At 35.1% G+C, this 26506-nt stretch overlaps 1 protein-coding gene and 1 long non-coding RNA gene across 4 annotated transcripts in view; one reads left to right on the top strand and one right to left on the bottom strand.

The window, feature by feature from the left end:
- Nucleotides 1–26506, bottom strand: part of COL11A1 (collagen type XI alpha 1 chain) — a 133585-nt gene that overhangs the window by 83724 nt on the left and 23355 nt on the right. For 2 of the 3 annotated variants that reach the window (XM_052666495.1, XM_052666496.1), the window contains exons 5-9: nucleotides 15590–15718; nucleotides 7027–7143; nucleotides 6337–6432; nucleotides 3852–4097; nucleotides 1272–1334 (exon numbers count right to left, since the gene is read on the bottom strand). In XM_052666495.1, coding sequence (XP_052522455.1) covers nucleotides 1272–1334; nucleotides 3852–4097; nucleotides 6337–6432; nucleotides 7027–7143; nucleotides 15590–15718 — 651 coding nt within the window. Of the gene's footprint in view, nucleotides 1–1271; nucleotides 1335–3851; nucleotides 4098–6336; nucleotides 6433–6614; nucleotides 6768–7026; nucleotides 7144–15589; nucleotides 15719–26506 lie in introns of all 3 variants that reach the window. The other variant, XM_052666497.1, reaches the window with a different exon arrangement.
- On the top strand, nucleotides 14450–25793 carry LOC128072576 (uncharacterized). The gene is made up of 2 exons (XR_008202361.1): nucleotides 14450–14511; nucleotides 24957–25793. It is a non-coding gene; the product is annotated as an uncharacterized LOC128072576 (long non-coding RNA).

The following is a 26506-nucleotide window of genomic DNA, read 5'->3' on the forward strand; positions in this document are numbered from 1 at the left end:
TCAGGCTCCTATAGCACCTCATAATAAGTTTTCAGAGTGTAGATGCCAGTCTGATTTCCAGGTCACACTAAGACCCAGGAACAGATGACCTCCGCCTACACCTGGCTTTCCACAGGAAGGAAGACTGGGCAAGAGAGGAAGCTAGCTGTAGTGAACTCCAAAAATGTTGGAGAGGGGCAATGGGTACCTCTCCAGTATTATGGAATTGAACTATCTCTTGCAAACTCTAAAAACCTATGCATTTTATGAGATAATGCATAGTGAGCTTCTTCACGGATTATGACTGACAAGTCAGCCTTAGCATACAGCTTATTCATTACTGTATTCCTCTATCTCTGGTGAATGGCAACTGAAACAAATGCTAATCCTATGATAGCAATATAGAATCAAAAGGAGTTCTTCGATCACGGAATCCAGAGTCTGAGGTTTATGTAATGATGACACATAATAGTATTTCATCATGCTTCAACTTTAGATATTTCTTCCCCTTAATATTCTGTTCTTCATTTGCTATGAAAGAGAAAACAGACCAAACTTTAAATTCTACTTGAGTCACATAGATATTTGAAAGCAGTCCTTGAAAATTCCTAAAGAATGAACCACACCAGCACTAAACTCCTGGCACATATTAAAAAAATAGAACATTTTCATACAATCTTTTTAAAATCCAGGTATATTTTATTTTATAACCATCGCCCAGTAGTATAACATCCTGCTACAAAAGCCAAATTACCACACTACTTAAAGATGAGAAGAAATATGTAGGCTTGTGCTCCTTTACTGTAATTATGACCAAGTTATGACCTTTGAAACAAGTATTTAATTATACCTTCAGCAGTTTGATTGCACAAGCATGGGTTAAACATCCAAGCATTTATTTAGGCTCTTAGGTGGACTTCCCAGCCCATGCTGAAACCTGTACTTACAGTGTTACCTGAGCTGGAGGTTGAAAGATATCGCTGCACGTTTGTCCAGGCAGCAGTTACACTAATTGCCCTGAAGAGCAGATCTATGCTCTGTTTTTTCCTAGACAAGAAGATTCTCCTTGTTTTAAGTGGTATGTGGTTAGTCTCTTGTGAAACAGAAGGAGAAGGCTGAACAGGCTACTGTCTTTTGCCACCTTTACACAGTCCACACTGCAGGTGATTGTTTCAGAGATCATGGATAAGGTTACTGTCATTGTATCATGAATGACGTAGTTTGAAAACGATTTATCAACAGTGTGCAAGTTATATAGTGCTAAAGAAAAACTCACCCACGTCTGTACTTACAGGTTCAATCACAGCTGGTTCTCCCTTTTGTCCTTTTTCTCCATAAGCCCCATGTTGAGTCACCTGACCAGTAAAAACAGCCCCCAGAATGAATATAAGTAGAAGGCCTAAGGAGCTGGCACAATAAAGAACTGCAACAACTGGTAACTGAAAGCTAAAGCTGGAACTGTACTGTGCTATGAAAAATATATCACAGGTACACACATCAATCAAAAATGTTTAATGCAAAAATTGCACAAACATTTGAAAATCACTGGATATCATCAATTTGTAGAAATAAAATTAGTGTTCCAATGGGATTCAATAGTTTGCATACCATGGTTAGCATTAGGACTTTGGAATTTAAGATTTCTGTGTGCATGTCACAGAGTTGTTTCTTTCCATATTTGAATGAAATTATTCTCGGCAATTAGCAACTATTTTCACGGTCTTCTGAGGTAAGCAATTAGAGATTCCCCGTCCCTATATGGACAGTACTCTTCAAGTATTTCATTCCATTCTTTAGTCATCTAATGAACGAAAGTTAGTCTGAATCTGTGATTACATGGCTTAAGTGGGAGAAAAATTAAATGGCACTGCAAACATTAAATAGTGTTTAATGTATAGCCAATTATGGCACTAACAAAACAAACTAGCATAACTGCAAAATTATTTTACTGTCAGCTCTGTGGAAACTTTTAGGTTCAAGACTGAGAACAGCATGACCTAAAACAACAGGTCCGTAACACATGCTAATGGCAGAATTCAAACAGTGAAGGAAGAAATATTTTTATTCAATCTATGAAATTTATGTTTTTCTTCAGAACTACCTCTCTCGATTGGCAATATATCAACTGCAAACTAGAAATTAAATCCCATGCTTGTCAAATGAGAATTTTTTGCTTTCTGTAAAATGGTTCCATGTTTACACTAAAGAAGCTGGGGATTTGAACATATCAAATGACTCTGAAGATAATGCTACAGTATTTTAATATGAGTTATTTTGGAAAGGAAAACCAGAGGTATATATCCATTGCTTGTGCATTTCATACTGATTTATGAAATTACAAATTTCACTGTACGATAGTTCTGCACACTGTACAATATAACTCAAGTACTAAATGATCAGATAATTATGCTTGATTATATTCACACACTGTAAAAAAAGGACACGGAGCACATATTGTAATTGCCCCTTTCTTGAAAGTTTCCAGGTACTCAGTACTTTTCACTTTGCCTTTTTGAACAAAGTTAGAACTTAATTTGCTTTAAATACATCCAGATGTCAAAAGAAAATTATATGATACTCTAATTCAGCAGGTGAAAGCATTAATAAAGCTGGCACAGGCTACAGGCCAGTTTCCAATTCAAGCTTCCTGAATCCTTTAGTTTTGGAGCAAGGCATTTTAAGGTGAAATTTATACCAGGGAATAGAGTCTACACAGCCATTTGCTTAATGCAAATGGTGCCTTATGGGCTCTTTCCTTTGCAGATAATCTGACCTTTTCTGTGTCATTCTAACACAGTGTTCCCATCTGTACTAGAAGGAGAAAAGTAAGCTTGTATCTCATTGCAAGATAAAGATCATTAAAAAAATACAATGACCTCAACTGAGTTTAGAAAGGAGTGATAAATGAAATACAGAAGCATGGATTTCAAGATTGGCAGAGAAAAGCAATCTCACAGCATTTGCTTTTATTTCTTGAATTCTTTGTAAACTGAAATTTCAAGTTTGTGAGGACAGAATAAATACTGAGCTAAGAAAATTCTTCAAGTTGGAACTAAGTCCTGCTTCTCGTCTCAGTCATGTTAGTTTTCTATGCAGATTCTACAGTCTGGTAAACTGGTAAATGAGGATCCTGGCACAACCAAGGGAAAATTAAAGCCTTCCTTTAAACCTATGTTTAAGTCAGAGGGAAACGCAGAACTCTAAAACACAGAACTCTAAAAAACTCTAAAAAAAAGAGCATGATTCACAGGACCCACCATGTCATCCTATCTTCCTTTAGACATACTGAGCTTTTAAATCACTCCTGCAAGGTCATAAAAATGTCACTGTTGACTAATTTTCATATTGAACTTATTTTCATAAATGAGTTCAGAACTCTAGCTTTTGACTCATTTGTTTTTATCCTTGGAAAGTAGTAGAGGCCATATTATACTAAGGACTTGCGCACAATTCAACTTGTTAATGTAATCATGTAACAATGCTGATATTTTTTAGTTCTTGCACCTGTTTTAAAACTTACATTCTTTCCAGCTTTAGCTCTAGTTTAGAGTGATTTAAAAATCCGTGTTCATTTTTATCATTTATTCTTGACATTCCAAATCTCTTCTCTCTTCTATTTCCCTCCCAACTTCAATCCCTCCCTTACTCCCTTCCTCAGAAGTGACAAAATAACCTGCATATAATAAAAAAACCAAACAACCTCAGGGTTACTAAAACAAGTGGACAAGTTTGATCCACAGACTATAAAAAGTGTGAATACACCTTATATGTACAATGAGGTCTGTATTGGGCTTTTCAGAGTTATGAGAATATGTAACTATAAAAGCATTGCTAAGTTAAATTAATCTGCATTATGCCTTCAAACAACTTACGCTTGTTTCTGTGATATCAGTCTCTGCAGGAACACCTGGACCAAACTCCTCATTAGTAGAATCAGTCGGTTTCTCTTCATATTCTTTATATTCATAAAAATCATATTCGCCTAAATCTCCATCTACCAGAAGATCAGATTCACTGAGGTCTACTCCTCTGCTTCCATATTCAGTTTCCTCAGTTTTTTTATCATAATCCTCTCCAGTTATGTATTCTTCAGCAAATACTTCTTCAACAGGGTTTTGCTATTCATACCAGTAGCAAAGATTTGGGAATAGGAGGAATATGTGAGTTAATGTTAGTAAAGCAATATAGGCATATGCTCAACCACAATGATGACTTGCCAAAAAGAAGAAGGAACAGTAGAACTACAGCACATTGTCTTTTAATTAGAGTCTGAAGGAATGGAACTCCAGTCTTTCAGAGTAATTAAAAGATCTTTGTATACATAGTACAAAGAAATAATGCTTTCATACTTTATTTTCTTTTAATTTCCAAAACCTCTGAATTCAATATACCCAGTACGTTATGTGTAATGCTTGCTTAATGTTACATTACTGCCAAATATAGCTAAGTTTCTCTGCTTGGTTTCACACATAGGTATTCATGAATGTACACATACACACTAGTAAACAGCAAATAAATTCAGAGCTAACACATGTATTGTAACAATCAGTGAAAAAGTTCAGGCTTGTGTACAATAACAGTGTGTAGACAGTGCAAGCATCACTTTTGCTAAGCCCAGCCACCTTCGCTATCTTGCATCTACAAATCTCAATTCCAAGCTAAATGTTTCTCTTTTCATGATTTGCAGTTAATTTATCGTTCCAAATCTAGAGATGTGTCTGTCATGTCATTTTAAACATATTTTTCGCTGAGTCAAGTCCCACCTGCAAAACTCAGATTAATTTTAACATTTCTCAAAGTTCAACATTGCTTGTAGCTTCCAACTTCGATTATGCAAAGTGTCAAACCAAGCAATCAACTTATAGGCATGCATATAAGGATGCTATATCTGAGATGTACAAAACTATTTGTGGAAAAAGAATTGCTTTATTCTGTTACAAAAATCTCTTGAAAGGATAGTTTTGAAGTGAATCAAAGTTAAGATATTGCTAATATGAGATGGTTATTCCAGAGATGAACTACCATGATCTTAAAAATATATATTAAGAAGTTAATCAACATCCAGAGTCATTAAAATATAGTGCAATTAAAATAAAGGCCAGATTCTAATTTGACAGTTTTCTAATTCCATTAGCTGCAGGACTATGAGTTTCCCCATATAGTACAGTAAACGCTAGAGCTCTGAGCCAATTCTTAGTCAGATTACGCTCTTAAGCAGAACTGTTCTCATTAAGGACATAATTTTGCGCTTTGGATCTATCTCATTACAATTGTACTATTGTACAATTAGCCTGTTCTTGCCCAAGAAGCAGAATAAATCTATATTCCTCTATCTATTAACATATGAGAGGTAAACATGAGACTTAATACAAGAACATTTTATACTACAATAAGTAAAGTATCTCTTAATTCATGTTCACCAAGATACATAAGAGGAAACCAGGAAAACAAATAGGGATTCTCTCTCTCTTTCATTTTGCTCTTTAAATCAAAGAAAGTGTTGAACAAAAACTATCCACAACATAAAGATAAAATACCATGGGATTTCAGGGGTCAGTTTTGTACATCTTATAAGCAACATATTTTCATTTGCAAACAATATGTAAAAGAAAAATGACATTTTCTCTAATCAGTCATCTTTTTTCTAAAGCTAGCATTAATTAATATGCAGACATATTAATCAACACTGCCTTTTAGGTGTAGTAATGTTAAAAAAATAATGTTTAGGCTTGTCATTGTGGATTTCTGAAAACAGAGTTTATACTAAGTTGAAATAATCATTTTATCTTTTTGATCATTCAAAACACAAAGTTTCATTTGAATAGAATCTCAGTGAGAAATAATTAAGTTTTGTTGGCTGAAGAACTATTAAAAGAAGGCTTTGTTTTCTGACTCAACCTCAATACATAGCAATGCTTGCATTCGTTCTTTTCTTTAGTTAGGCTTGCTTTATGCTGCATCTTAAGAGCGGCACAAAAAATTAGAAAGTGCACTTCCAATTACAGCAGGAGGACTGTGTCTGCTATTTAACCTAATTTATACTAGACATAGCTCCATTCATATCCACACTGAATGCAACAACCCAACCCTGCATTCCCACAGAATGAATCAATGAATGATTTTCAAAATCATAAACTTCGCATGAGTTCAGCAAATCTTGGAACCAAGGGGAGCTTTGCCCACGAAAATATTAGGTTCTGATATTGGCTGAGAAACCGTAAAATCTTATTAATCATTATTACAGATACATATATCTTCACAAACTGATATTCTTCCTTTAACAGTGTGTTGTTTTGCTTTATTGACACCTGACAGGTAAGTATATTTGCCTATAATTTTCTCAAGCGTTCTCATTACCTCATTGGCTTCAGTAGTTCTGGAGGGAGCTTCTGTCTGGGGCCCGTAGTCATTTTCCACTATGCTATATTCTTGAAATTCATCGACAATGTTTGCCTAGTATTAAAGAGAAAGTACATTATTAAAAAAATCCTGTAGGAAAAATCAAGAGATATCACTTTTATTCAGGTTATGTTATAAGCCAGATATTCATCTGGTGGGGTTAGGTCTATTTTTTTCTCATTATCAGAGATCTTCCAGTCTTGGCCTGGGAAAGATCTTGATTTTTTCTTTGCTACCTTTACCCCTAGTTTGTCTTTTGTTGCTGCTTGATAACTTTTCTTCTTCTTGGATGCATATTTTTCAGATTTTTTTGTTGTGGCCTTTTGGGATTTGTCCTTTGAGCTAGTGGCCACTGTCCTCTTCTTCTTTTTGACCATGGCTTTCTTTTTCTGCAAATGTTATGAAAGATGGAATGGGAAAACATAAATAAAATGAAAAGAATGAATGAATGAAAGTGTATATGAATGTGAGATGAATGCTGTCAGTTGTGGGCCCTTCCATAGCTAAGTAAAAGTCAGTGTTAAAGCTGAAGAGAAAAGAAATGAATAAAAGGAAAACATTAAGTTTACATACAGATGACACAAATTGACAAACCACATGGTAGGGGACAGCTGGACACCACACAACAAACAGATCAGATTCTGTTACCTCTGTTTGTGCTATTGTCTCTTCAAACAGTGGGGGTCCCTCTGTTACAGACTCAGTTTCTTTATAATCTGCATCCCCATACTCATAGTCATATTCGATAAAATCTTCTGGTGTGTACTACATAGCAAATGAAAAATATGAGGCATTCCCATGTTAGTGGAAGCAAATTATATTTGCAATACTGGAGAGCATCTTAACCTTTTTCTAGGACTAAAACTTAAGGTGATTAAGTTAGCATGAACAATTAAATATAATTGGGGGGAAAAACACAGTTCCTTATTCTTCTCAAAGCACAATGCAAAAATAGTAGAAGTAATAATAATAATAAAAAGAAGTAGCAGTGTCAGGAAAAAAAAATCTTTTATTGGACTGAATAGAAAGACTCAGCTATAATTCGGATTACTGGGAGCAACAACTGATGTTTGCAAAATAATATATTTATTTAATATTTTAAGTACAAATAATGCCTCTTTTACCCATACTCTTTTATATATGTTTTCAGGCAACCAGGAGAGCTGAAGAGATGCCAATATCTGATGTGAATAGCATAAGTAATTTCAGATTCAGGGAAGAGCCTACAACTCACAAATAACCATGGCTATCCTTGTGTTTGGAGAGATTTAGTTCCCAAGACCAGGACTGCTCCATGATACACACTATCTGAGCAATTAAGTTACTGATATAATTTCATTTAAGATTCTCAGTTGCTATAAATTACTCCATAGCTCTGTATCTATAATAAAAGTATCAGGCAGAGATTTGGCCCACAAAAATTTTACAAGTGAAAATGTGCTTACAATTAGGTTATGTAATTTTATGACACTAGCTAGGGAGTCAGCAACTTCTGAACTACAATCTCAGCTCTGCCCTGAAGGTCTAGATTAGGCATAACAAGTGCTACTCATCACAGCTGAGAAGGTATTTTTACTTACTACCTCCATCATGCTTGAAGATACAGGGACTGACTGGTCCTGTAAATTAAAGCTATCTCATGTCTGCTACTAATTGTTTTCACGTCTCCAGGCAGCCAAAAGGAGGTGGATTTGGGGCCAGAATCCCACCAATTTGATCCTTTTCCATGTTTAGAATATTAGAAACATTCTGATGTGCATAATGGGAACTAATGACTTGTGAAATCTCTTATTTCCCACTATAACCCAGCATCATTGCCTGAAGAATGAAGACAATATGTATTTGTTTCTTCAGATTGCTGAGAGGATTGCACATCTAAATGACTCCAAGAATTCATGGAAGTAATAAATAACATCAGCATAAGAAAGAGACATTTTAGAAAAAAATTATAAATGGGATTTAAAAAAATGTCCATATTTTAAAATATATTTGACTATGTGACCTAATGTCCGGCTTAACTGTTTACCTTAACTATTTACAGAGGCTTTTGATGCAATTCCTGCACTTCCGTTGAATACATTTTACTGAACATAAAACACGGAAAAGTTTATTCCTCAGGACGTATGGGAACAACACTGAAAGACCTTGAACACTTATAAGTCATAGAATCATAGAATCACCAAGGTTGGAAAAGACCTCCAAGATCTTCCAGTCCAACCATCCATCTATCACCAATATTTCCAACTAAACCATGTCCCTCAGTACAACATCTAAGCAATTCTTAACACCTCCAGAGATGGTGACTCTATCATCTCTCTGGGCAGCCTGTTCCAGTGCCTGACCACCCTCTTGGAGAATTATTTCCTAATGTCCAACCTGAATCTTCCCTGGCACAACTTGAGTCCATTCTGTCTAGTTCTGTTGCTAGTTACATGGGAGAAGAGGCCATCTCCCATCTCACCACAAACTTCCTTCAGGTAACTGCAGAGAGCAATAACGTCAAACTTGAGCCTTCTCTTCAGACTAAATAATCCCAGTTTAACCAGCAGTTAAATCTTAAAACTTAAGTAATATGTGATTGTTCTCTATTCAGTAAATTAAGATTCCATCCTAAGAGCAGTAATGTCAATGAAACATTTTGACTTATGTATGGCATTATCCAAAGGCCTCATGGGCAGTGATTATACATTTTTACAGGTGTATAAATGTATAAAAACATGTTTTCTGACTTGTGAAATTTTGGAAATGCATCTGAATACAACTTGTTTCTAATGAGCTATGCCACTGACATCCAGAAAACAAAACAAGGTGAAAAGTTTCTAGACCATAACCAACAACATAAAGGAAGTATAAAAAATACATAAAAGATAGGCTAAGTGTCTGTGATGAATTGTGCTATCTATGCAGGTAATAAAATTGCAAGACTAAATGCTGATGTTGACTGGAAAGAAAAAAAAAAAGCCTGATATTTATGCTGTGATCTGCCAGCAGTATAGTTTGGAAAGCCAGATACTTATGAATGAGAACTAGAAAACTTTCATACATATCCATGACAACATGAAAAGATCTGTTTCATCAGGTAAGACAACAAAAAAAATATATATATATTCTACTTTGCAGGACTGTACTTTACTCACTTCTATTAATGAAAATTCAACTTTGGTTGAATTTTGATTGCTATTATATGCAGATATACAGGCAAAATGAACAGGAATAGATGATAAATGAGGAATGCCAGTTTCCAGGCTGGAATCTGAGTACTGCCAAGGAAGAGAAGGTTTCCACAGACATTTCTTTCTCTTTCTCTCTTTTTTTTTTTTTAAAGGCACGGTATTGGAGGGACATTATGGAGAGATATGGGAAACTCTCAGAAATCTGTAGTCGTTGTTCTGTTAATTAACGTAGAAGAAAGCATTTGGAATTTCAAAACTACTTAATGAATTGGAAAAGTACCCTCTGCAACTTTCTAAATTTTAGCCAAGTTTAGCAAAAAAGTCAAAGCAGGCAATGAAAGCAAGTATGACAAAGATGAATTTTGTCATGGAAGACAGTATAGCTTTGTTGCTATGTATCAAAGGATGGTCTTATTGGCCAGTAATGCAGGCAGAGAATGAAGAAATTGGAAGAGGATTTAAAGAGACATTCAGGTTGTAGAAGATTCTGATGATCTTCCTATGAGTACAGGCATAGCCAAGTAGAAGTATACTTTGATTGATTGCTTTAATTCTACTCAAGTTGAGCTCTGTCTATGCTAGCTTACCAGTCCCTTTATACTGCTGCTTATGGGGATGGTTATAGATTGACTATGTGCTCACAGTAAAAGCAAACATGTATAACTTTATAAACTTTTCCACATATCTAAAACATTGACTGCATGGCATTTTAACTTGCTTAGGACCTCAAATTGGACAATAGCTAAAACATGAGGAGGGATTTCAGCTAACAGGGATCAGGTAACACATTTCAAATGTAATGTAATTTTCTATTGTTTTTCTTTCTCCTGTTCTAAGACCACCAATAGTTACAGAACAGACGTTCTTGTAATGAATATTGCATATGACTACTTTCTTACAATTGAAAGGAAGAATAAAGCCTGCTGTTTCTTGATGAGACTTTCCACTATGACCTCATGCTTTCTTTACCAGAGTGATTATATTGCACTACCAGATCACCATGCTATTCCAATTAAAGAGATGAACTGTTTTCTTCATCAGATGAATTTTAGAAGCAGATCAGCAGCACACAAGGCCCATTTCAACTGTGGAATGACATAAATATTCTTAGAGCCTTACTCTGAAAACGGTCTGTTCTGCTATCCGTACAAAAACTATTCCAAAATTGTCTCCTGTTCTGGCAGATGTAAATTTTAACATTTTTTACTTTCTTTCAAAATTATGAAGAACCAGCAATTCATATGCTAAAGCAAAGAACTGTCAAGCCCATTGTTTATTGCATCAGCATTATATGAAATCATCTATCTACTTAAAGAGTCAAAGATTACTATGAAACACTTTAGACTCTAACTTTTTACAAAATGCAATGAAACAAGGGATTTCAAGCATAACAGTAGTTTCAAATTCTGATGCAATAATAAAAAGAAATAAATGGCAGTAGATGTCAATCTTAGGACAGAAGGAAACAAAAATATTTAAAAGACCTCCGAATATTTACATTATTTATAATAGTGATATGGGCAAGCAGATAAAAGGAGATAAGAACAAAATCTTCAACTTCCAAAGGCAGCTTCTGTCTGCCTTAAGGCTCTACATTATGTATCTATACAAAGAAAGAGTGCTAGGAAGATCTTTATTTTTAACAATGACCAAGGTAGCAAAATGTAGTTTTAAAGATGATTGAAAGTAAACATGGTTTTCTGAAGAATATAGGTTCTGATCAGTGGAACACCTGAAATAAAGAATACTAAATAAACATCCTCCGAAAGGATGCCTGAATACTGCAATTTGAGTGTGTTCAGGAGTCATTTGCATCTTTGATTTAACAAGCTCATTTCATAAAAGACAAACATTTCATTTCTTCAAATAATCCATTAGTTTGGGATAGATCCAAAATAAACGAAGCAAAGTTCCTTTGGGGAGCCATTTTTCAAGAACAAGTGAGACAGTGTGATTTACTGAGTTGCAGAAAAATCTTCCAAGAGAAAATCTGAAATTCTGATAGCTGGAGCTGTTGAAAACTAGATTTGCCAACACTCCACAAAATACAATTCCCAAAATTAATGAAGATGAAGGCTGACTTCATCTTTCCCTAATCTAATTTCTGTGAGCTGGCCAAATGTATGTGATTGAAAGGAAGCTGAATTTAACTGTATTTCCATTTATAGTAGAAAGTGTTGTGAAAACAAGACAGAAGCCAGGCTATTCACAAAATATTTATAAGAAAAACATAGGCACATAACTTCACAAGGAAAGAGCATCCCTGATATTTTTAAATTATCATTTCATCTGCTTATTCAATTCTTAATATCTAATTATACAATGCTGTGCTTGATTATAAACAATTATCTACAATCAGATACTCTTTTTCCTCCAGAAGCAGATTTTTCAAGTAACTTTTAGACACTACTGCTTTGACGTAGTGACAACAACTGAGGTCATCACTCTGTACTTAACACGTTATGGAGATTCATAGGTATTTGCCACCACAAACAAGTACAGTTAATGCATGCTTCAATTAAAGCATATCTTCAAAGTGCGAATAAATGATAATAAAGAATAAAACACCCTAGTACTTTCACATTTGCAAATGCCAGACTGAATGATTCTTAAGTCTGATGAAGCTGGACTTCGGTGTCCAAGTTTTGGCTTGCCTGAGCTACACTAGTGAAGTGGAACTGTCTTGGGCACCATATAAAATATATGATATAGTTGATTATACATCAAGTAACAACTTAAAAAAATATATTTTTTATTAAACAACAACAAAAAAAAAGACCAAGAAAACAAAGAGCTGGTAGGGTATTTAACCACTGTGTATGTTTTTGCTCTGGTGAAATATGTCGTATAAAAGTCTAGTAAAGAGAGGTTATCAGTTTTTTTCCTTGAGTTGAATGTCTGATTCCAACTCTATACATTAAATTTAACAAGTTGAACGTATTGTGACTGAAAATGACATTGCAAATATGTAAAAATTGATTTTTTCAGAAATCTTGAAACCTGTTCTCAGATTCCATATACATGGTCAGAAAAGCAGAAAAGCTATTAAATACATATTGCAAAATTAGATTGTAATGTTTTTAATAATTTTATGCTTTTATTGAGCTTTTTTGAAATGTTGAAAATTACAAAATTGGTCAGCATAGCATAAGTATTCTGGATATTTCTTCCACAGCAAATGTGTAAACATACTAAATTACTTCATGAAATAATTATTAAACTAGGGCTTGTGTTAAATAAGAAAACTTGTATATGTGCTCAATAAAAAGAAAATGCCTGTCTTCACAGACGCATACACATGTTTAGTATGTTGAAATATTGTTACTAGTAATCACTGTGCCACTGCATGGCAAAATACACGAGTTTCAATTTGACTGTGTGTGGTAGATACGAGAGAAGGATTTAACGCTACACTGCCCTCCTCTCCACAGCATTCCTTTGTCCGTGCTCAAGCTACACACAATTGACTCACCAAAGAATATTGCTTAAATAACGTAATGTTAAAAGTGTATGGTCTTGTGGGTCCATGTTACTAGCTGTCCAGGGTTACGTGTAGCCTGCATGCTGGATGTGCTTGTTATAAATGATATCTTACTCAAAATGCTACATATATGATGTATTACTCAAAAGGAGAACATTGTCAATTGTTTGATGTTATGGTTCCTTTTCTCTGTTTGGTGCTCATCAAATGTTTTCAATAGATGTGAAGTATGTAACTGGGCACTTTATATGATGAACATAGAACTATATACGTGAACACACATAGCCTTATTATAATTATGAAACCTTATTTTTCTTTTGATCGTTGAATAAATGTCTTTCTCAACTGACGTTAAACAATTTTGATAGACTATAGGAATAATACTTGGCAGCAGGAAATTTAGCTGATCATCCATTATGGAGAGAAAGTAGGCCCAGGGATATTTTATTTACTGCCTACATTCTTTAGAAACTCTAAAATACAGTCTAATAATTCTCCTGTAGTCAATGCCCAATTATTCACTCCTAATTTATTCGAAGAATATACCCTGAATCTGAAAGCTGATCACAACTGTAAGCCTTGTCTGCATGCATTACACTGATGAATAGGGACAATAATTACTGTCAGTGGTGGCCAAAACAAACAGGTATTTGTAATCCAAGACATGTTAATTTCTGCTCAAGAGTTGATGTCAGCTGGGAGACAAGTGTTTTCATTTTAGTTAATATGTTGTAAGCATTTAGATACGTTGCTCCCCTGTTGACTCTGTTGACTAAGGGATTTTAACAACCTTTTCTCCCAAAGATCAGTTTATTAGATTGACTCCTTTCAGTTTTATTCAAAAATAGAAAAGCCTTAGCTTATTCAAACCTTTCAAGTCTTTACAAAGAAAATAAAATTAAAAAAAAAATAGTCCCAAGCCATACATAAGCAAGTACCAGGGAAGTTCTGCAGAAGAAATGTAATATTATTTGAAATTAAATGATGACATTAAAAAAAATAAAAAATGCTAGCTTTGGTTTTCTTTCCATAAAATATCAACAAAATGATTTTAGCCTGATCTGGTCTGGAACATAGTGCATGGAGATCTGTATAACTAAACACACAGACAGACAGTTTTACGAGGGGCTCATTAACAGAACAGACTTTATGTACTGCCATGTAACTGTCATGCCCCTACATGTAATGTGACGTAATGTAATATGAGCTTGTAATTAACTTCACACATCTTCAACTGGATATCAGATGCAATGGATGTGGGATCCTGTATAAGAGCTGTTAGGTCAGGGCCTGAACCAGTCACTCAGCACCTGGTGAAGGGGTGCAGCCAGACCAGGGAGCACAGGTGGAAGCAAATCACCTGTGTGACTGGAATGGTCTACCCCTCCCAAACCTCTTTTAAGGGCTGGCAGCTGTAAGGGAAGCATCTCTGCTTGTCTCTTTTGGAGTGTTCAGCGAGTTCTGATCCTTAGGTAGGGGGTAAGTGTTTCCTTCTTTATTACTGGATTATAACCACTGTGTTTCTTAGTTGATCCAAAATGAGTTTAAAGCAGCTATGTCTATTACTGCCTATCCTTACAGAGCCCCTTTAAACCAAGTTCTTGAACCCATGGATCTGTGTACTTCATAACATAATTTTCAATCAGACACAATAAATAGTAACAGTAAATAAAGTTATTGTTCATTAAGGAAAATTTCTGTCCCAAAATTAGCTCAAAGCATGTATCTGAGAACAATTCAATAACTTTTAAATGCTGGTTTCTTGAGCAGTTGGCAAGAATAGTCACTCAGGTCACACATAGTTAACTGAGAGCATACTAACTGTCCAGAGCCAAGTTCAATTAAGACATAAAAACCACCTTTTACAAAAGATTTCCACCTCATAGTGAAAGTATGAGAACAATTCTATTACAAGTATTTGGAATATGTATGACAATGCATACAGCTGCTGACTCTCAGAGGTCTAATCTGAGAGGCTGTCTTGCTATTAGTGAATTGATTAACATACAGTTGTGAGAACTGTCTACAGTGGCAAATGGTTTCTGAATGATTTTCATATTTCTGAGGAAAATGCCAACATCAATTTTATTCCTGTTGATGTTATTAGCTGCTACCAGTGGATCTGGCTAAAATAATTTTGTGGCCACATCTTATTAGAATATGACATTTCTAGCAGAAGAATTTCTTGACTCCAACTTACTCAGATCTCCCATCTCTTTTTAAATGTGACATTTGAAGGTACTCAGCATCACTGAAATCATAAATGTACGTAGGAGGAAAAAACAGATACAACTGAGCACAAATTGCTATCTCATTTTAAATAATTAGTTTAATGCTATTGAGAATGTTGGCTATTCACATACCAGTGTGATAGCTGCCTTCAAATACTTGACATAAATGATTGCATAGAAAAAACTAATGCACTCCTGCAACCTTTCTTCCTCATGTCTAGAACAAAGTACGCCATTTAGCTGTAATTAAATGCTCCCTGGGTAACTTGTATTCAGCACAACCACTAATGTGCAATAAATCTTTTCATACATGACTGATTACTCACCTCATCAACCTGAGGATCTTGAGCCTGAGCAGCATTAGGCACTGGGGAATCGCAGTCTGGACTATAATGCTCGCAATAGTCATATGCAGCTCTAGGGTCAGCTATGATCAACAACTGCTGGATCTCACCCTGTAGGAAAGCATATGTAGGTTAGGCAACATTTGTTTCCATTATTTAACACTCATCAAAAGCTCTCATTTAAAAAACAGAACAAGGCATAGAGTATATATATTAGATATTGCATGTTATCACATATGTAAATATAACATATCTACTTCATTTCTGCTTCCAAATGGCATCTTAACTATTTTTCACAAGACAAATGGTTAGGTGTGAAATTCTGGCTGAACACACTGTCTGCCTTTGAAAGGAGAGGGTGGGAAGGTATAACTCCTGCTTTGTCATTTTCATGCTGTTGTTTACTTTTTCACTGGGAACCAGTCTAAATTCCTAAGATTTAATTCAGGGCACTTCCTACTACCAGCATGCAGCTCAGCATGCAAGTGATCGACAGTATAATTGTGAGAGTTTGCATCACATCTGAACTCTTGACAAGAAGGAAAACAATAAAATGGGTTGCACAAGAGGAACACTTCTTGGAATAAAAAACAAATAGACAAACACTATGTGAATACACAGTATAGAATATATGGAAACAAACTTTATATATCACGTATAAAAACAACATTGCACTAAAGAGACATACTATTCTGGATAATAAAAATCTCTTTGAGATCCCCTACAGTCATCATGTATGTTTATCATTTTCTACAGAAAGCTGGCTGATATTCAGTGTATTTCTCAACATAACAGTAGTTATGTTGCAGTGTTTAGTAAATTCCAAACATTTCTATTATGAGTTTCCTCATTCAGGAGCTTCTCATGCTGTCATAAAAATAAGGTTGTTGAAAATTGGCACATGTTCTAGGTCAAAGCCCATTAACTTCAACTGCCCACTGAATTTCCACAGAAGGAAGGGTTTTTTTTTATCCTTTTATGTATTTCTAACATTACTTTTGGTTTTACCAGTGAGAGGGTAAAGGAATAACTTTGTCTGTATACCTCTGCATGCATAGTTGTTTCATGCAGAGAAATTATTGTAAGTGGTGAACTAGGAACTAAGAAAATTTGCAATCACCTCAATGTTTCCAAAATTGCTTTAAGCATTTCAGAATAGTAGCCTTCAACAAATAATAAAACTTGGGGAATAGTTTCAGATAGTATAGAATAGTTCCGAATCCTCCTTCTTTTCCAAAAGAGAAATTAAGAAACTAGCAAACAAACCACTAACTGAAATACTCAAAATCCTCTCCTTTTCCTAATTCTATAATAATTTACCAACATATTTAACATGAAATATGAAATATTTAATTGCTTAGCATATAGCAGCTATATATTACAAATCTGATTGTTACAATAGTGTCAACTTCTTTACAGACTTACTTGTATCTCAGATGAATTTAGAGCTGGAATGTACTTTTTTAAGCTTCTAGAAATGCTATAGTGCAGTAGTCTGCTTCAATCAGTGGTTTTGAACTGTCCCTTTTTTTTTTTCCTCATCTGATGCTTCCTTATTTGGACACTGACCTACATACCCTGCTGTACTTCCAGAGAAATTATCCAGTTGATTATATATGTAACTCCTTCAGGGATACAACTGGGTACTTTGAACAGTTTTGTACAGTCAGTGTCGGCCTTCTTATGCATTCCTTTTCTCTACCACAGGGTGTTTCTAAAGTGCTCTGCCCTTCTTTCAGTAGCCAAATTAAAGCTAAGAGAAGCAGTGGAATAAGTTAGAAAAAATTAGCAACTGAAAGACAAAAGAGATAAATCTTTGAACAAGAATTAGAGTAAGTTGCTATCAGCTCCTGTCCTCTGCTGAGTTCAGAGTATTGTCTTCCTCATATGTGCTCATACATGGCTTTCTCAGTTGTCCATATAGATCAATAAAGAGTACATGGTGTGCCAGCCATGTAAGTAGTGTAAGAACTGCTCTTAAAACTGCTGTCTTTTTATTACAATGAGCTTAGAGAACCCAACTGGGGGAAGATGGCTAGCATTCTGTTGGAAGCTTGCTTTGTGCTGATCTTGAATGCCATGGAATTTTGGCACTTGTTCTTGTTGGATGTGTGTTTGCAAGAAGCACTCAGCATGCTGTTACCACTTGGCTTAGATGTCCCTAATTGCTAAAAGCTGTTCCCAATCCACTAACTGTACTTCTCAGCCCTGCCTGTCCACTTGTCCTGGATTCATATAGAAGGAGGCTCTCAGAACTCTTGCACAATATACGCAAAATGCTACTGGCCATTCATGTGTGATAGGTTTACAGAGAAACTAATTTATTTTCCATTTTGCATCTCAAATGTTAATTTTCCTCTTTTTCCTTCAACGTCTCATACAAAAATACTGTTTTTCTTATAAATTATTTTGCCTTCATTTTCTTGCCTTTGCTAATTCAATAGCTTCTTTCAGTATTTATGTGATGCGTTGACAATGTTCTTTCTCTAGTTAACAAAGAACTTTCATTTCAGATTGACTGAAACATCTCAGCACACAATTCCACAAATTACTGCAGATTTCACTATTGTGACTTAGTCATGATGTAGTCACACCAATTTTTGACAATTCCACACACTTTCTCTTTGAGAATTTTTCACAGAATTATTTCAGTCTTAAAGTGTGTCCTTCAATTCAACCTTTTGAAATTTTGACTCCAAGATGGAATGTTATAGTTGTTTGTGCAGAAACCACAGATATTTAATCTGGCTATACTCTAAGGCCTAGACTCATGAATTTGGGGCACTTAATGATCTACCTGCATAAGTCCAACAACTTTAAATGAAAATATATATAAATGGAAATATGAGTTAATAACAATACTGATTGTTAACCTGTAACTTAACACTGAGATATCTAAATATATATGCATGTAGGCATAATGTTATTCCTATATAAAAACTTGCAGGATGAAAGGAAGTCTCACTTGAATTATGATTGTAAGAGAGGGAAAACAGAAATGGGAAAAAGCATAAGAGAATAAATTACACCTGAGCATCCTTAAAGAACCTAACAGTACTCTGAAAAGTGTATGAAGAAAAAAAAAGTGCACAAAAGGTAGCTGTCTCTATAGATTAGTTCCATTTCCTTTCCCACAAAACTGTAATGGCAACCTTTGCTGGGCAGGGCCGCTCAATCAGTTTCCTACACTCCCTCATCATGGGCCTTCCCAGAAAAGGAAATCTCCCCAGCTTCTAACACGTGTCATGTAATGACACACAAGCTGACAGCATGTGTGTACTGAAAAAAAAAATCCACTGCAATGAGCTCGGTTGAGTAAATCAAAATTCTATCATCAGAAACAATCTATTACGATCTAATTTATAAAAAGAAAAAATACTTATCAGTTAGATGTAACATAATATAGTGAGACAAGACTTTCAAATTCCTTTGTATTTTTCACTAAGTTTTAACAAATCCAAGTGAAGTATATTGAAATAAGCAGAGGAAGCTAATTTCACCTCAGTACAGAAAGGACATTGAGGTGCTGGAGAAGGTCCAAAGAAAAAGGACAACAAGGCCTGTGTAGGGCTTGGAGAATAGACCCTACGGTGAGAGGCTGAGGGAACTGGGGCTGTTTTGTCTGGGGAAGAGGAGGCTGAGGGGGAGATCTTATTACTCTCTTCCAATATCTGAACAGTGCTTACAGCGAGAGCGGGTTGGTTTCTTTTCACTGGTGACAGGACAAGGGGAAATGGCCTCAAGTTGCACCAGGGGAAGTTTAGGTTGGATATCAGGAAAAAAATTATGGAAAGGGTTGTTGAGCACTGGAACAGGCTCCTCAGGGAGGTGGTTGAGTCACCATCCCTGGATGTGTTTCAAAACCATTTGGATGTGGTACTCAGGGTCATGATTTAGTGGAAGGTTGTTACAGTTAGGGTAGTATTGTTACGTCTTGGATGAACTCAATGATCTTTCAGGTTTTTTACAACCTGAGTGATTCTATGGTTCCCAAACACAGTAAAGTTACTGATTCTTTTGAGAATAACTTGCGTGAGTGTAAGATACTGAACCTGCACTTACTATGCACAATGGGAATTGAGGTGCTATCTGAATTTCCACCATATTTTGATGTCAGTGATAAGCAGATGGTAGTAGAAGGCGGAAGTAGGCAACTTGTGGTGGGGTATCAGAAAATTACACACAGCAATGTTTCCGTGTTACCACTTGTAACGATGTGTGTAATTCAGTTTGTCCAGAAAAGTGCTGCTAGCCTATTTAGCTCTCAGTATGTGCTGCCTTAAAACATAATATATTTTTAATCCTAGAAAATAGTTAATGTATCTTATGCACTGTTTATCAGATAGTTGCATAATGGACATGAAAAAGCTGAGATCTCTGCTGTAATTGCTCATAGATACAGGAGAAGGTTTAGCAAAATATTTAAGCATAATAATAGTAATATAGTAAGTATACAAGCACCTTTTGTAACCAAAATGGGTTAATTTGAAGACATTTTATTTGGATAATAAATACTTAAGTGAAAGAATAAAGAATAAATTAAGAATAAAAACAGTACAACCCAGTGCCTAATTGAGTAGTCCATTAAGATATGGAAAATAAATAATTAAAGTCTATGAATGTTTCAGCTCCCCTGCTTTGGGAATGTGCACATAACTAAAATCACAGGCTTTTGAATCAGCCTCATGGTTATATGAAATAAGCTGCCAGAGAATCATAAAATAACTTGCCCATCAGTTATGCCTAGCATGCAAACATGATACAGAAGGATTACTTCTGTGGCATTACTCTAAAGGGGACTGTATCAAACAAGCTACTCTGCAAAATTCTCCAAGACTGTTAAAAGGAGTTAATTAGATGTGAGGAAATGTTTGCTTTTTTAGAGTGTCTTTATAGCATGCCAAAGTAATTGTGAAGAACAAGACTAAAGAGCTACAGAGATAGAATACATTCAAATTAGTTGAATGTCTGCCTACTGGAACAGTGGGACACTTATTCAGATTTGTTTTTCTATGACGAGAAACAGCTTAGCTTAGAATAGGAAGCGTGTGATTAATTCAGTTGCTGAAAATTCCTCTGTGAATCTCAGGCGCTCTACACTGATACTGCAGAATAAGGTTTGTGTATTTGTGTTTCTAGATGTGGTTGAAAAGGCACACCTCACTGAGTAGTAATATAATCCATAGCTTCTTCAGACTTGAAAACACAAAAAAATACCAAATTGTCTAATACAAAATGAAATGGAGACACAGTCTGTAGGAAAGCAATAGACTGCCAAGTTCTCTTCCCAGTTTGAAGGGCTAAATTTCTCTTGCTGTAATTTCTGCTTTAGTTAGTTTCATGATTGTAATCTCTGTATTTGATTCTAACTTATCAGAACTTCTGCTAGTTTCTACAGAAATAGCAGAATAAGGAAAACACTGAATTAGTTACCGTGTCTGGTTTTTCTCAATGTAAATCATTGAGGGCCTCAGATATAAGGAACAAATATTATATATCATTATAAGCAAAAAGTGCTTATGGCTCCATATTATCTTAATTATGTCAAAATCTTATCAAAAAATCTTAAATATTATGTTGTATTGAAACATTGAGGCAAATTCTTTTTTCTTTAAACTAAGTGATATTACTTGTGCTTTCTAAACATGGTACATTACAGAAGTACAGCCATAAGGTAATCTGCCAACTATCTTTTGTTTAAAAAAAATCTCCAATCCAACCAGCTTTGTTTAAAATAAATAAATAAATTATACGTTTGTCTTTTTAACAATACTGTAAAGGGAATCATGCTATATGAAAAAAGTAAAGCTAAATCTAGTGTTTTTTTTCTCCCCCAGTATTAAAATTTTTGCAGTCTACATTTTTACAGTTCTAAAAGAACCTCAGACAGCTCAGTTTTACGGACAGATGTCGGTCATATCTCTTTCTCAAGAAGCTTAAAATAACTCTGCAGAGTGAAAGTAAACTTTTTCCAAGGAATATCAAGTACGTGCCCCTTAGGAGGCTCTACAGGACCTTCCCTGCTGGGTCTACAGGGGTAAACTTCGCAAATGATTGAAAACTTTTTTCATAATTTTTAAAAGCTCGTCCACTTTGTGGTTGTACGAGTAGCGCTCTACATAACAGTGTGACTGCACCTGAGCTGAGAACTCAAGCTGCAGTTTCATACTGTAAAATAATGGGCTTTCTAGGATTATTTCATTATGACAAGTATGTAATGAAGGAATTACTTCAATGTCTAATTTAGATATAAAAATATTAGAAAGACTCCTCACTTATTAACAAAGCCATATACTTCAGAGTAATATTCTGAGGAAAACATGTTTATATAGATAATTAACTTTTAAATATGACTAGGTAAACGGAGATAAGTATATAACAAAACCAGTGATAGGCTGAAGAGAACATCATCAATATGTTTCTTTTTCATATAATGGCTAAAACCAAGGAATTCCAGGGTGAACTATTCAGTAAGTGAATAAAAACCCTAACCTGTGTGTATATGACAAATTCCTTTAATTAGTTAAGTGACAGTTCAACTACAGACTAAAAAGAACAGAAGTCTAGACAACCTGGATATTATTGCTACTGAAGTTAGGAAACCTGCTGCAGAATTCATTTAATCTTCCAAAGATTTGAAAGATTGAAGAATTCCAGGTGCCTTTTATATAATATTCCATAATCCAGGCCCATTTCATGATATATCTAGAGAAAGACATTGAGAGTCTGCCAGGCTGCAGCACTGTAAAAGCAATACACTGTGAAAGAAGAATTCTTTACTGGCCAAAGTTTCCATAGAAATCAGTGTCTTCCTGATTCTTAGAAAGCCTATAGTTACAGTAATATATATTCAGCTAAGTTAAGGGAAGGGTTTATATGTTAGTTCGTAATTTTTAACCTTCAAAACATAGATATTCACAGATCAAAGGCTACCGCAACTTTTGGCTGAGAAATTGTTATGCCTGTATATAAAGCACGTGTATGTAACACACACACACACACACACACACACACACACACACACACACACACACACACACAGTATGTGACCATTGCTTAATGCTATACAGATATACTCTCTCAACAAGAAAAAGGAAAAATGTGTCTGAAGATTTGGAAAGGACATCCTATCTTCTGGAGGAAAGATCTGCTAATCTTTTAGGTTGTCCTTCATTTTTAAAACCTTATTTACAGCTGTTCACTTTTTGAACCCATCTTTTTAACGTTAAAGCTAATTACAAACAATTCAGTTAAATGACAATTTCTTTGCTTGTTGGGAACATCTTGAAAAGGAATTTGAACTCCCTCAGATCTGCTTTCAGAAATAAGGAAGACAAAATTGCTTTTCTTGCTCATGTGTTTAAGATTGGAAAAACTATTAAGAAAAATCACTAAGTCACCATTTCTTCAGAGAAGGAAAAAGACGAATAAACAAGCGAAAACAAATGAGCTAAAAAATAAGTTTTTGGAGAAAACACTTTTTTTTACTATTATTATTAAATGCCCCTGAAATGGAAAAACCTGTTGCTCTGCTTTTTTGCTACTGCTTTGCTTTTTGGCCCAGTATAGAAAGTTGGCCAGTTCTCTGGTGTTGATAGCTGGAAGGTTGCTTCTAAATAATTCTGCCTGGAAGTGATTGCATTTTTTGATCCACTTATGTTGAAAATTACTGTTCTGTCTGACTGACATTAAGCATTTAGTTGGTTACTTGCATCACTTTTAATAATTGCAACATGAGAATCACTTTGGCTATGTCTACACTAGCTGGAAGTGCAGCCCAGCAGGCCAGTGTAAAACAGGAGACACTGACTCTCTTTTTTTTTTTATTTTACTCAGGGCTAGCTTCTCCACTCTACTTGAGCTGTACAGCAAGTTTGGTCAGCTAGTTAAAACTATTCATCCTTCCACTGCTACCTACTGTACACTGATGAATGGTCTTCTCTTGTGTACTTGGACTTGCCATTCTTAGAAACATGCAAAGGATAGTTGCTTATCTGAAAGGGCCTGTAAGTTCAATCACTTTGTCAAGGTACTATCACTGTGCCTTCAAATGCTTGCTCAGTTTGTGAAAGGACTCTTTTGCTGTACAGATGTATATAAACGTGCTTTTTCTAAGAAATCAGGTGAATGCCTAGCATCAAAATCAACACCCTTTATTAAGGAATAGAGCAAGTATTTAGTCCTGTAGACTGTGTGTAGTTAAAATTTTCATGACTTTTAAATAAGAGTTTTATATACATCAGGTTTTAGCTTGTTATACTCATTTACAGTATGATACCTAAAATATTCTTTGTATCAGTCTGACACCTGGGGAGTTTTGAAGGAGAAAGTCCCTTTAGGGAAACATCTGCATAATGACTGTGTTAGTTAGTAACTTATTATAAAACACATGTTGTATTGTTCGCACCAATAGTGCTAAATGAGGAGTGACAAATCCTTTAAGCTGGCAAAGAATAAAAAGATTCCTGCTTTTTATCAACTATTTAAGCCATAAACATACTTCAATGGACATAGTAAAATAACTTAATAATTTTTAACTAGGTGCCATGTACCAACATCTGATCAATTTCTTCCAGCCTCCCCTGGAAGATGTAATTATTTTTCCCAAAAATGCAATCAAATTAGAAAATACAATCAAGTTAATGGTAATATTAGGTGATATTAGCTTCTGACTCATGCACGTATTCAAGGATTGAAAGCAATTTAGATATACTCTCTAAGGAAACAGGAACGTATGATGTATGTAATTGGTTACAGCACTGATTCTGACTACACTGAAGTGCTTACAAAGAGAGCTAATTCGCTTAATGATGTAACTACTTTTTCCTGCAGTTGTACAATACTGTATGAATGGGGTTCAGGAACAGAAGAAACCCTTCCTTGCATCTTATACTAGTAGGTCACTGAAGTCTAAGATTACATTATTTATTTACAGGTCCATTGTGTAAACATTTTGAATTTCCATTCAGTTTTAAGAGACCGAAGGGTATTACACAGTTCCTGTGATCAAATCCTTGGTATGACAAAAAAAAAAAAGAAAAAACAAACAAACAAAAAAAAAACATAAAAAACAAAAACCCAAAACATTATTACTCAAGATAAAACAGTCTCTCTGTTTTAGTGTAAACCTGACATTCTGAGCTACGAATTCCAACGGGTGACTGAATGCTTATTTCTTTTTTATGTAGTTGCTGCACTTAAGCTAATATAGGCATCAAATGCCATGCGGAATGTCTGTCCTATGCAGTTATAAGTCTTAAACACTTAAATCTAATGTCACTGCTGAATAAACTAATTTCATAATTTCCTGCAAGTATGATGAGACGTAGCTTTTTTCATGTTTATTCAGTGTCTGATCTGGCCTTGAGATACAGCAGGGTTCACAACACAGAAATACCAACAAGCAGGTCCACGGAACCACCAGACATCATCCTGTGCTGCTATTGTTATTATGAATGAGCTAAATAGAGCATTTATGACACAACTAGGAGACTCAAGAAGGAAACAGATTGCAGAAGAGATCTCCAAACTTCAGAAACTTAGAGGGGTGGATAAAGTCATGTTGATGAAACAAAGGAGTACTATTTGTGTAGGAAGCAGAAAAACATGGTGAGCTCAGAAAGAACTAGGTTATATTCTGCTTTGCCAACAGTTGAAGAACACGTATCAGTAAAACTGTATATGACACAGCATTTTGTTTTTATGTTGAGGGATGTTTCAAGTGCGTACTTTCAATGCATACTTTTCTAGCTAAAGATTCAAATAACTGTGAACGTTTGTATAAATATACTAATTCTGTCTCTGCAGTAAAATATCACAAAAGAAATAACTGTAAACTGCTATTTTAAGCAGTAAGTAAGTAAGAAACTTCAGACCAAATCTTAACCTCCAGCATCTACAAGGACAGCAAGAATGTAACTGGTTTATCTGAGAAAATGGGTGCAATCAAGTATATAAGCAAACCTAACTAGGAAGGAGAATGGAAATCTACAGTGATGTTGCAAATGGCAGGCATGTTGCTGTTCTCAGCGTTGAATACTGAGATTCAGCTGGTAAACCAGAATTACTGTACACGGCACTATTTATGGTGCGAGTCCAAAGCCGGTTTATTTCTTAGTGGGTCTTAAATGGAATGGATGGATTTTTCAAGTCAGTGTGGAAGATGATAAGTAAAAATTTTAGAGGATCACTAGCTTCCTTTATTACTCTTGATCACATACAATCTCAGACAAAAAATCCCTTGGAGAAAAGTATTTGTATTTAAGTCACTGCCACAGATTGTTGCAAGTTGACTATACACATAAGTTTCAATTCAAGAAAAAATGTAGTAGTTACTTTTGGAATTTCTTCAACTTTAAAAGGAAAGTGATGTGCAAACTTTACTAGTGACTCCAGATAAATTAGGCTGTAAATACAAGATGTGTACCATAACAATTGACCCACTAAGTCAGCCCAGAAATTCTCCAAATCAGAATGCTCAATGTTTTGTCATATAAAGTATGTCTGAAGGAAACAATGTCACAATGTTACACTTAAAATTAACATTTTCTTTTGCATCATATATGCAACTTCTTAAGCATGCATGCTACTTAAAGCTAGGACTTATTCTCTGGCTGTTTAAGCAGCACAGATGTTCAGTACATGAACAAAGTTAACTACTGATCTGTATTTTCTTATTGTTCAGTTTTAATTTGCACTTGACAGTTTTCACAGTTGCATAAGTGCATTATAAAAGAAACTCTACAGTGCAGACTTAGAGAAGCTGCATTATTAGCCCACAAAAATAATCGTTGACATAAGAATTCTACCTGAAAAGGCCTCATGATTGGCAGCCACATACTTCCTTAGAGGCATTTTACCCTTCCTATATGTATTTCTTGGCCAGTAAATGATGGAAAC

This window comes from Tympanuchus pallidicinctus, unplaced genomic scaffold (assembly GCF_026119805.1).
Source record: "Tympanuchus pallidicinctus isolate F22 unplaced genomic scaffold, pur_lepc_1.0 scaffold7, whole genome shotgun sequence".
Lineage (NCBI taxonomy): Eukaryota > Metazoa > Chordata > Aves > Galliformes > Phasianidae > Tympanuchus > Tympanuchus pallidicinctus.